The sequence below is a fragment of the Oncorhynchus tshawytscha genome, linkage group LG26 (genome assembly GCF_018296145.1).
Source record: "Oncorhynchus tshawytscha isolate Ot180627B linkage group LG26, Otsh_v2.0, whole genome shotgun sequence".
In the NCBI taxonomy this organism is placed as follows: domain Eukaryota; kingdom Metazoa; phylum Chordata; class Actinopteri; order Salmoniformes; family Salmonidae; genus Oncorhynchus; species Oncorhynchus tshawytscha.
In genome coordinates this window covers 44,473,916-44,487,098 of record NC_056454.1, presented here as the reverse complement: position 1 = coordinate 44,487,098, position 13,183 = coordinate 44,473,916, and the positions used below count along the sequence as shown (strand labels likewise).

At 39.9% G+C, this 13,183-nt stretch overlaps 1 protein-coding gene across 2 annotated transcripts in view; it reads right to left on the bottom strand.

Annotated features, from left to right (window-relative positions):
• Positions 1-3,332: 3,332 nt before the first annotated feature.
• Positions 3,333-13,183, bottom strand: part of LOC112234358 (glycophorin-C) — a 44,556-nt gene continuing 34,705 nt past the window's right edge. For both annotated transcript variants that reach the window (XM_024402413.2, XM_024402414.2), the window contains exons 3-4: positions 5,397-5,438; positions 3,333-4,403 (exon numbers count right to left, since the gene is read on the bottom strand). In XM_024402413.2, coding sequence (XP_024258181.1) covers positions 4,207-4,403; positions 5,397-5,438 — 239 coding nt within the window. In that variant the 3' untranslated portion in view covers positions 3,333-4,206. The remainder of the gene's footprint in view (positions 4,404-5,396; positions 5,439-13,183) is intronic.

The window sequence follows — 13,183 nt, the reverse complement described above, 5'->3', positions numbered from 1 at the left end:
TCAATGTTGTTGTTCGCCGCAATGCGGAACATATCCCAGTCCACGTGATCGAAGCAATCTTGAAGCGTGGAATCCGATTGGTTGGACCAGCGTTGAACAGACCTGAGCGAGGGAGCTTCCTGTTTTAGTTTCTGTCTATAGGCGGGAAAAAGACAGAATGGCGTCGTGGTCAGCTTTTCCAAAAGGAGGGCGGGGGAGGGCCTTATATGTGTCGCGGAAGTTAGAATAACAATGGTCTAGGGTTTTGCCAGCCCTGATAGATTTTAGGGAGCCTTGTTTTCAGATTAGCCTTGTTAAAATCCCAAGCTACAATAAATGCATCCTCAGGATATGTGTTTTGCAGTTTACATAGAGCCAAATGAAGTTCGTTTAGGGCCATCGATGTGTCTGCTTGGGGGGGGTGGGGGGAAATATGCGGCTGTGATTATGATCGAAGAGAATTCTCTTGGTAGATAATGCGGTCGGCATTTGATTGTGAGGAATTCTAAGTCAGGTGAACAGAAGAGCTTGAGTTCCTGTATGTTGTTATGATCACACCACATCTCGCTAATTATAAGGCATACACCCCTGCCCTTCTTCTTACCAGAAAGATGCTTGTTTCGGTCGGTGCGTTGCATGAAGAAACCAGCTGGCTGTACCGACTCCAATAGCGTGTCTCGAGTGAGCCATGTTTCCGTGAAGCAAAGAACGTTACAGTCTCTGATGTCTCTCTGGAATGCTACCCTTGCACGGATTTCATCAACCTTGTCGTCAAGAGACTGGACATTGGCGAGTAGTATGCTAGGGAGCAGTGCACGATGTTCCCGTCTACGGAGCCTAACCAGAAGACAGCTCTGTCTGCCCCTTCTAAGGCGTCGTTGTTTTTTGGTCACTTGCTGGGATCCAATCCATTGTCCTGGGTGGTGGGCAAAACAGAGGATCCACTTCGGGAAAGTCATATTCCTGGTCGTAATGTTATTGAGTTGATGTTGCTCTTATAACCAATAGTTCCTCCCAAGTGTATGTTATAAAACCTAAGATTACCTGGGGTAACAATAAGAAATAACACAAAAAAACAAAATACTGCATAGTTTCCTAGGAACACGAAACGAGGCGGCCATCTCTGTCAACGGAATGGAGCTAAGCAGAATCACAGGCAAAATCCTAGAGGAAAACACGGTTCCATCTGCTTTCCACCAGAGACAGGGAGATGAATTCACCTTTCAGCAGGATAAGAACCTAAAACACAAGGCATAATCTACACTGGAGTTGCTTACCAACAACACAGTCTAATGATGTTTTGTATTATGTAATTCTGTATTATGTTTCATGTTCTGTGTGGACCCCAGGAAGAGTAGCTGCTGCTTTTGCAACAGCTAATGGGGATCCTAATAAAATACCAAATGTTTCTGAGTTACAGTTCTTAGTTAAATATGCTTGAAAATCTGTCAGGATCTAAAAAAATGGTTGTCTAGCAATGATCAACAACCAATTTGACAGAGCTTGAAGAATTTAAAAAGGAACAATGGGCAAATGTTACACCATTCAGGTGTGGAAAGCTCTTAAAGACTTACCCAGAAAGACTCACAGCTGTAATCGTTGCCAAAGGTACTTCTACAAAGTATTGACTCAGGGGTGTGAATACTTATGTAAATTAGATATTTATGTATTTAACTTTCAATAATTGTGCAACATTTTCTAAAAACATGTTTTTACTTTGTGATTATAGGGTACTGTTTGTAGATTGGTAAGAAAAATACAGATTGAATCCATTTTGAATTCAGCCTGTAACACAACAAAATGTGAAATAAGTCAAGGGGTATAAATACGCTCTGAAGGCACTGTAGCTGGTTTAGCGCTCTCGTTATCTCTTTGTGTATGTAATTAACTAGTTATTAACCAATAATAAATGCGTTCCCTTGAAATTGGTAATTCACAAATTGACATTCACATTCCAAACAAAGTTAATTCAAAAGTAATTTAGGGAGCAACATGTCATATTCAGTATTTTGGTAAGGGCACATTGGTGATTCAATTCGTACAGTCAGAGTTGCTTCCTTAGACATCGTTTGTTCTATGTTTTCCTCTGTCAGTTCACTTGAGAGCAGAGGAAGAATTTGAGCTTGCTGACAAATTTGACAATTTGTTGAGAAGTTTCTTCATTCCAGAATATCTTTTGTTACAGTAAGTCAATACAGTTTGTTTTGTGAGCTTGCAGAGAACTTCTGTGTCAGTTCACTTCCTTGACTTTCTTAATAGCCACTTTCGCTGTTTGTGAATTCCAATTCTGTATTCCAGGAATGCTTTTTCCACAGAAGGCATAGCTATGGTTTCTTAGATCCTCATGAGATGCTTTTTTTCTGACAGGTCCCCAAAGGAAGACGTTCCGCATGACAAATTAAGAGTTTCTTTCAAAAAACAAAATATATCCATTTTCAGAAATGTTGGAAAATGAGCATTTACTGTTAAAATAAATGATGGAAGAGATTGGTGTTTTTTCACAACTCAATATTAGGAAGGTGTTGCTAATGTTTGGTATACTTAGTGTTCTGTATCAAATGTATCACTTGATTGTTTTATTTCAGAGAAACAAATCATGTATATTTTTTACGTTTTACACAGTCAAATGTAACAAATAGCATTTTTTTTAAATAAAGAACTATACAAATGATACATTTGAAAGAATATTTATAGTCTATTCACACACCTGTGCGTCAATCTAATTAACATAAGAAATTCAAAATCAGTCATCCTGAGTTCGGCTGCGTCTCAATCCACTGTATCTATCTATCTGTCGGCCTTTCGTATCTGCGCTGGAAAGTGGCAGAGCTACGGCGCTGTTTGTCAGACCAGGACACGTCCCAAAAATCACTCTTCTCATCAAAACGTTTGTAGTGTCCGAACGGTTTGGCCTACTAACTAATATAACCAAATAGAAAGATGTAAAGATGAGACTCTCATGAACACGATGATGTTCTCCTCTATGACCCACATGGGACTCATCTGAAGTTTGTACCGCCAATGTGCCAACTTCTGTCTGTAGTGTCCAAACCATTTTGGCTACAAACTATGGACACAAGTGCCATGGGACTCATCTGAAGGTCACCAGGTACTGGTTAAAAAATGAATGGAAGTATGGAGGTAGTTTTGTGCCAACAAACAAATAAAAGGGGTAAATATGTGTCCAAAAAACTAAAATATTTCCCGAGCTTTCTTATATCTCCTAGATTTAGGACAGACTCTTCAAAACCTTATTCCTTAAAAAATAGATGATGACTGTCTTTTTTGCAATTGATGATGATGTTATTTAATGAGTCTCCATGGGCTGTAGTAGTAAAGATCAAATTCAATACTGTTATTTTTATCATATATTTTTTGAAACATATTTTTGGGGGGATACCTACAGGGATCCTAAAAATTTAAATCCAATAGATAAATGATCCATGGTATGACATCTTAAAACAATTCCATATGTTTACATTTGACATTTAAGTAATTTAGCAGAGTCTCTTATGCAGAGCAACTTACAGTAAGTGCATTAACCTTAAGATAGCTAGGTGACACAACCACATATCACAGTCAAATAAACAGGATATGAACATTCCATTGTAGCTAAACAATTGATATGTAGCGCTTGGCAAAAAGAAACACATTTTTATACACATCTAAAATCAATGAATAAAAAAATCTGAGAACAGTAATATTTTACACACACATGTATAAGCAATCATTTCTGATGAAAAAACACAAATGTGAAAAATTGGTGGATATAACATTTTGGAAATCAACTCTTCAAATATAGCCTCCTAATAGCAAAGTCTATGTAAGCAATGTTTTGTATCTATCTGTTAGGTGATATGCCAAATATATTAAAGAGGAAAACTGGTAGGGGGGGGGAAGAATACTGAATTAATATTATTGTTATTAAGATGCATCTTTGGTAAATTGTTGTCTATTCAGTCACTGATCAGAGTCTCATCAAGTGCCAGTCTCATCAGGAAAAGAGACCTTTAGCCAGTCTCATCAGGAAAAGAGACCTTTAGCCAGTCTCATCAGGAAAAGAGGCCTTTAGCTATAGAAACATATCATCTTTAACTGAAAGGGCACTATTCACTTAAGTACAGCAAGGTCATTTTCATCCAGTCTCCAGACTTTCTATTCTCCAAACCCAAAATACCTAGGGTCCATAGCCTAAAGTCCACTGTAAACAGCAGGGGACGCCACTGCTCAGATAAAGTACTCCTTCTTGCTCTCGTCCATGGCATCCTGCAGAGCCGGGTCACCCCGGAGCGCCGCATCCGCTGTTTCGGCAAACTCAGTGCCCTTGGCCTCGTTGGTGTGGTAGGTGCCCTTGTGCCGGTACATATAGCGAATTACTACAACCGCCAGGCACACCAACACCAGGACCACAGCAGCAATGACAGCTGCAAATAGAGATGAGAATGTTATAGCAATGACTTTTGCCTCACAATGACAATGGCAAAATACAATGGGGATGGTTTTGAGAATAGCCCACGATTCTGCACAGGTAGGACTTTGACCTTGAAGTGTCATTGATCTTTGAAATGGCAAGGTCATTGGAATGTATGTGGATCAGAAGAAGACTGCTCCTTGATTAGTTGGTAAACACCAACCCAAAAGGGATATACATCTCTAAAATACACATCAAGCTCCAACCTGCCAACAGAGTGCAGTGCAAAACAAAGTTGGTTTTGTAGTGTTCAGAGATTACAGGCCTAACCAGGGTGTACAGGCCTAACCAGGGTGTACCGGCCTAAACAGCTGTTTCTCTGTTATTTTCAATTAAGAATTGTTCAAAGTTCAACGTGATGGTTTGCCAACAGTGAATATTAGCAGTACTCTGATAGGAGAGACAGTTTGTCCTACAGTGAACCGTTAAGTTTGAAAGAACTGCCTGAGGCAGAAAACCACAACTTGTGAAGATGTTTTGTGACTTAATTGTCTATTTTGTGGAATGCCAGTCTCTTGGTAATAAAAAGGCAGTTTCAGGCTAGATTCTGATTTGAACACATTACTGGCAGAAGAAGAACAGTGTCTTTTTAAATGCATATTTCGTGGTCTGTTACAGCTGTTGGCAGACAACGGCAATATTTTGTGCCATAAAAATAACAGTAGCATTACATTTTAAATTTGGCCCGTTGGTTGACTGACTTCAAAAAATGGCTTTATATAGCTCTGTTCCGAAACATTTAGCAGACTCTGCTTGCTATCTGAAAGAAAGAGAAAAGAGATGTCTTTGTGTTGCATGCATCACCATCATTAAATTTAGGGGGGGATGTCTGCCTCCAGCATCAAATCTATCAGCAACATCGATGTGGATGAGGTTTGCAGAGGGATGCAAGGCATGGAAGGCCTTTGAATGTTCTGAACATGAGAGGAGCTCTATTATAACTCACCGCCTAGTATGGCATCCAAGTATCCATCGTCCACATCGTAATCTAAGAAGGCAAAAATAAATGGTGTTTTCAGATCATGTGCTAATATACTTTAGGTTACATACATAAGTTACATACAGTACAGTGTGTCGTTATTTATGCCATGTATCTTGAACCACATTGAACCCCAGACTTTTTATTAACATGTGACTCTTTCAGGAGAATTGTTATAGACAGCTATCTCCCTGGTGTGTGTGCAGAGAGGTGTTTTTGTATCTGTCACCAGGGGACAGACAAAACTATCATTGGAGAAAGTGATTAAAGGTCATCATGAATTATAGCGCATGCAACATCTGCCCGCCTTGACTTGACTTTCTCTGAAGGACAGTGAAAGAGTCAGTCAGCCAGAGATGAAACTATGTCATCTATAAAAATGCAACGTGAGATCCAAAATGGAGGTCGATCCTCGCAAGCTTGAGAGAGAGCTATAGCTAAAGAAATATATATATTTTTCATTACTTCCCCGAAGTGCACAATTAAAAGGCAGCCTCATTAATGCCTAATCACCCAAAACATCTAGGTGTTCGCCCACTCATTAGATCCTCATCATGATGCAATGTTTACAATGTGGACAGATTCTCAGCAAATAAAGGGGCATTACAGAACCTGTCCATTTGGGACGAAGGGTGAGAAATTAAACAACAGATCCTAGTGTGTACTGTAGTTACAGCCTAAGCGAAGCAGCAATGCATGCTGGGAAAGGGACAACTCTAAACATGACCATGGGTGTGGCTCTTTCAGAAACTAAATCACAATATTTTTCTTCAATTCAGTAAAAAACGAAGAGCTTTAGGACTATGGACATTGACAAATGCTTGCCTGTTCCAGGTGGCCTCGATATGCATGCATGAATCCCAGAACCGTCATTAACTCTTGATTGGCTATTTTAGATGCAGACTCACAGACCCTCTCTGCTTCCTGGACTGCATTACATTATTCGGAATGTGAAAACTCAAAACACATAATCGAAAAATGAACCCACCACCAGTAGTTATGAAGGCTGCTACTACTGTACACTCAGACCTGTGAATGTACTGGAATAGCAGGCAGGACTTGGTTGTGGAATGCAGAGGAAGAGTAAGAAGACAATATTGCTTTCACTCCAGAAACGTTTAATCAACGTTTAATCAACGTTTAGTCTCCTCACTGTCTTACTTTTGTAGTAATATTTGCTGAAACAATATTTTTTACATAATTACACAATTGGTATAACTGATATACTTCTTACAAAATGGAGGTAGGTAATGTTGTTCAATATTTCGTGACAAAACTGCACTCTTTCAACGTACCCAGAAGGACTGTAACAACTGTAATCGCTGCCAAAGGTGATTCTAATATGTATTGACTCAAGGGTGTGAATACTTACACTACCAGTCAAAAGTTTTAGAACACCTACTCATTCAAGGGTTTTCCTTTATTTCTACTATTTTCTACATTGTAGAATAATAGTGAAGACATCAAAACTATGAAATAACACATATGGCATTGTGTAGTAACCAAAAAAGTGTTGAACTAATCAAAATATATTTGCGATTCTTCAAAGTAGCCCCCTTTGCCTTGATGACAGCTTTGCACACTCTTGGCATTCTCTCAACCAGATTCATGAGGTATTCACCTGGAATGCATTTCAATAAACACGTGTGTCTTGTTAAAAGTTAATTTGTGGAATTTCTTTCTTTCTTAATTTTTTTGAGCCAATCAGTTGTGCTGTGGCAAGGTAAGGGTGCTATACAGAATGTAGCCCTACAAAGACCAAGTCAATATTATGGCAAGAACAGCTCAAATAAGCAATGAGAAACGACAGTCCATCATTACTTTAAGACATGAAGGTCAGTCAATCTGGAAAATTCCAAGACCTTTGAAAGTTTCTTCAAGTGCAGATGCAAAAACCATCAAGTACTATGATGAAACTGGATCTCATGAGGACACCCACAGGAAAGGAAGACCCAGAGTTATCTCTGCTGCAGAGGATAAGTTAATTAGAGTTAACTGCACCTCATATTGCAGCCCAAATAAATGCTTCACATTGTTCAAGTAAGAGACACATGTCAACATCAACTGTTCAGAGGAGACTGCGTGAATCAGGCCTTCATGGTCGACACCAATTAGAAGAAGAGACTTGCCTGGGCCAAGAAACACGAGCAACGGACATTAGACCGGTGGAAATCTGTGCTTTGGTCGGATGAGTCCAAATATGAGATTTTTGGTTCCAACCACCGTGTCTTTATCAATGTTGCCCATCCATGGTAACTATCCAGTGTTTCCAGATTTTTATGAAATATTACTTATAATTAATTACAATACGAGTGACGGAATTTTCCTTCCAAATGTGTATTTACTAAGTATGTTAAAAAGCTGCTTTTCTGTGTTGGAATGGTGTAGGCATACCCCAACAACAGAATGGTGTGGGTGTATACTGGTAATAAAAAAATAACAATATTCATGCGAGTAGGCTGCTAATTGGCCAGGTCATCCTCCTTTACTGATGAAATAGCAAGCATTTTTTAAATGGTCTGTTTGAGATACAAGTTTGAGGTGGGGTTTTTGAAGTGTTTATTTCTCAAATTTGTGCTTTGGCAACAACATCTTTAGTTAACAGAATATTAACTTTTAAAAGTGAGATTTTCACTGGACAGTTACTTCAAGTTGCTACTAAGATGCTTGGTGAAATTCAGAGGCAGGCAGGCAGCCTATCCTATCCTATTTTAAAAGCAAAAATATATCCATCTATAATTCAGGGTAAGTGAATGGGTTAACGGGTTAACTCTTCATAGTCAATGTGAGTAAGACCTTTAAACAGGTTAATATTCGAAAGGCCGTGGGGTCAGACTGAATATCAGGATGACCAGCTGGCAAGTGTCATTTTCAAACTCTCCCTGACCCGGTCTATAATACCTACGTGTTTCAAGCAGAACACCATAGTCCCCGTACCTAGAAACGCCAAGGTAACCTGTCTAAGTGATTATCGCCCCGTAGCACTCACATCTACAGCCATGAAATGCAATTCGCATACCGACTCCTCAGATGACGCAATCTCTATTGTATTCTACACTGCCCTCACCCACTTGGATAAATTGAATACATATGTAAGAATGTTGTTCATTGATTACAGCTCAAGATTCAACACCATAGTCCCCTCCAAGCTCATCACCACGCTCAGGACCCTGGTACTAAAAACCTCCCTCTGCAATTGGATCCTGGAATTCCTGATGGGCTGCCCCCCAGGCAGTGAGGGTAGGTAACAACACATCCGCCATGCTGCCCATCAACATTGGGGCCCCTCAGGGGTGCGTGCTTAGTCCGCTCCTGTACTCCCTGTTTACCCATGACTGCGGGGCCACACATGACCATGACACCATCATCAAGTGCTGACGAAACGATGGTGGTTGGACTGATCACTAGGGATTAACACCGGGATTGTCCTGGGACCACTATTCACATTTCCTGAAAATATTAAATGACAAGACCCAGGAAATTACATAGCCCGAGCCCAGGCCTAGTCCAACAATAGGCTATAGGTATTTAAACTGGTGCCACCTCAGCTGGCAGCGGAGTGAGGAGATGAGGAAAAAGCTCAGAGAGAGGAAAACTCACTCTAGTTATGATCAACTGAATGATTAAGATATTGAACAACGGGGGGCTTTACTTTCGAAGGGCTCATGATTCAACCTTTGCCTCTCCCAAGCCCGTTGGGGTGTTGCAGCGATGAGACAAGATCGTAATTGAAATTGGGGTAAAATATAAAAATAAAATAAAATATTGGAGTAAAGTAGGCTAGTGCAATTGAAGTCACGTATAACATTTTTGCTTATACTGAAACTTACTGTCATATAAAACCACCATACTAATTTAAAGTTGTGTGTGGTCACCTAGATGATCATTTCAGTACCATTTTGATTGAGACAGCGCCATCTCACTGCTTTCGGACAACTATGTGTGTGTGGTGGGGGGGTTGAGAAATCAATAAATTGATAAATCAATCAATGTCAGATTTTTGTTTTCACTGATTATCTGTTTTGATATTTGGTAACAGTTAGGCTGAGGAAATGTTAGATAAATTGAGGTGAGTGCTACCGATCATCTCTTTTCTAGTTTGCTTATATATTAGCTGATCAGAACATTGTGCTAGCATTTTATACAAGTGGATTTTTCTCTTCCGCCTGTCCTACTCCCTACTAAAGGCCTGTGTCTGATAATCAATCAATGTTATTTTATTTCACTTAAATCTCTTTGTATATTTGGTTAATTAACCTTTGGCTGGACAAGTGGAAGTGGTAGCTAATTTATTTGTTTGCTCATCTATCACTGATCAGAAACATTTAGCATGCTATAATGTAGTCTATATCACTGATCAGAAACATTTAGCATGCTATAATGTAGTCTATATCACTGATCAGAAACATTTAGCATGCTATAATGTAGTCTATATCACTGATCAGAAACATTTAGCATGCTATAATGTAGCCTGAATCAAGTGTATTTTGTATCTATTGAGTCACGTGGTAGCCTTACTGCATATAGCCTTATATAGAGCCTAGGCTATTTTCCTATTGTCCCAATCCCACTAAAACTCCAAATACTAACTCCTGTGTTGCACGAAAATTCCTAACTTTATTCTGTAATCCATACGTTGCGTACTATGCATGTCAAAATACCACTGTAACATGTCCACCTCCTCGTACTGCTGCCCATAACATGAGATCTTCGGTAGAGAATGTGTGATCATAAAACTGTATGAGACTAGATGTGCATATAACAGAGTTGGTCCCTGATACTTTGATATTTTTTAAACTATTTCCACTTTTCATCTTCCCGTTATCTGTATAGTCATCAACTTGATTTTGCCAAGTGGGAGATATTCTGTCATTCGTTGGAGGTTATCTAGCAAGCATAGCAACTTTTGTCAGTTGACTTTTGTTTGACTGCCATTAGAAAGTTTGAATGAATCGGCAACGCTATCGCCTACACAGGGTGTGCTCTGTGCGTCCTCTGTGTGTCGAGATAGCCTAGGCCTACAGCTGAGGATGTGCTGAATTAATTGAGCAACATGATAACGCTCGGAATGAATGGCCTGTTTCGCAATTCACAACATTGTCATTGGCGATCAAATGTACTCTTATTACTAAATATTACTTTCACTTTATCAATCTTTACATAGTGGCGCAGCCGGCAATGTGGTGCAGCGACAATCTTATTTGGGGAGAAGCCTGGCTTAGTGCCCATATCTTGGTTTTAAACGCTTTAAATGACTCTGTGCACACACACTGGAGTCTATCCACATGCCTACACATCCATAACATGCACACACATGCATAATGACGGCACACACACACTTTCACACTCACCACATGCGCTGATGCTACTGCTCCAATGTGGAAGACACATTTCAGTTGATTGTATTCAGTTGTACAGTGTATTCGGAAATTATTCAGACCTCTTGACTTTTCCCACATTTTGTTACATTACAGTCTTATTCTAAAATGGATTAAATAAATGTTTTTCAATCCACATACAATACGCCATAATGATTTACTCCCTGTATATAGCCGTATTATTACCTGGTACTTCCTTTATATAGCCATGTTATTACCTGGTACTTCCTGTATATAGCCATGTTATTACCTATTACTTCCTGTATATAGTCATGTTATTACCTGGTACTTCCTGCATATAGCCATGGTATTACCTGGCACTCCCAGTGTATGTCCATGTTATTACCTGGTACTTCCTGCATATAGCCATGCTATTACCTATTACTTCCTGTATATAGCCATGTTATTACCTGGTACTTCCTGCATATAGCCATGGTATTACCTGGCACTCCCAGTGTATGTCCAAGTTATTACCTGGTACTTTCCGTATATAGCAATTTTATTACCCGTTAATCCCTGTATATAGCCATGTTATTACCTGGTACTTTCCATATATAGCTGTATTATTACCTAGTACTTCCTGTATATAGCCATGTTATTACCTAGTACTCCCTGTATATAACCATGTTATTACCTGGTACTTCCTGTATATAACCATGTTATTACCTGGTACTCCCTGTATATAGCCATGTTATTACCTGGTACTCCCTGTATATAACCATGTTATTACCTGATACTTCCTGTATATAGCCATGTTATTACCTGGTACTTCCTGTATATAGCCATGTTGTTTTTGACTCATAATTGTTATTTGTTATTCACTGTGTATTTCACTATTTCTATCTTTAACTCTGCGTTGTTGGTACTGGACCCATGAGCATGTCACTGTTAGTCTACACCTGTTGTTTACCAAGCATGTGACAAATTACATTTGACTTTATTTATTTGTAGATCTGGGAGCCGAGGAGAGAGTTCAAATCCCTGATAAATTTGCCAAATTTGCCCGGAGTTGTCCCCTCATTAGCCTCAGATCCAAGATCCGCTCGCCGCCGCAACATGGAGAGCGGCACCGCCTGATGGAGACAGCTGAGCCACACCCAAGGGCAGATTTCTCTTCCCATCACCAGTACCCAAAGGGGCTGACAGGCAGGCCAAGGCATGTTGGAGGGTGTTGGAGGGTGGTGGTGGGTATCGGGTGCCACAGAGCATGAGAGCACCATCATTCATCCCCTCCTCCTTCTTTCACTTCTTTCACACATTTCACCAACACATCCGCAGAAGACCTTGCCCTGGGAGCGAGATACACTGCTTTCATCGCATTCCCAGAAGTGGTGTTAATCTTGCCGAAAGCCGACTGTGAAGCAGAGCTGGTAAGTGTCTCCCTGTAGGAAGGAAGAGGGAACTGGAAGCCAAATTAATTCCACCCTGCAGGTCTATGGCTGACACCGGGCTGATATGGTATTCCCAGGAAATAAATAAAGCCTGGCTGCAATCTAGCTCCAGTGGCTCTTCGTCCCTAAATGGTGGTCCAATTTCAAGTTTCCAAGTTTTATTCTTCACATGCGCAAGTACAGTGAAATGCTTAACTTGCAAGCCCTTCCCAATAGCGCTGTATAAAAACAATAACAAGAAAAATTAGGAAAAAAAAGATTGTAAGCTGTATACAGGGTCAGACCCAGTACCAATTTAGTGGCCATTGTAAAGAAAAGTAAATCATATTAATTTAAATGTTAGATACTGTGAGAAGCAAGATGGAAGCATATCACACAGCATGGACCAATCTTAATGAAAATTATATTGCGTAGTGCAGTTGGTTCTCTAATGTAGTTTCTAGTATGGGAGTATGGCAGTGGGACAGTCCATTTCCTGGTTCCCTATCTGGGCCAGCTGGCACAGGGCATGTCATTAATATAATATTGTATATTATTGTGATAAGTCTTGAGAGGTAACCATGACAATAACAACACTCTTGGTTTTCTGGCAGCAGTCAATGAGGCCATCAGTGCTGTGGCAACACAATAATGTTTAGAAATCAAATCAACAGTCGTCACGTTGTTGGTAAGTTGTACTTGTTGGGTGAGTTGAGATGTTCATTTTGTTAGTTTATTGGCCCCAATAAAGTGGCAGAAGGAGTTTGGGAATAATCTTCATCTCAGTCTGAGAAGTAGGGCCTATCAAACAACATGAGTTTGGGAGACTAACATCAGAAGCGTTAAACATGCAGGCGATAGATATGAATTCTGCTAAAACTGCAAAGGGAATGGAAATATAAAAAATACCAACTCTTCAGTACTTATTTCGAATTTCAAGGATGGACAGACAGCGGTCAAAGACAGATTTCATAGTTTCACCGTGTCTCGGTAATTGAAAGGGCGT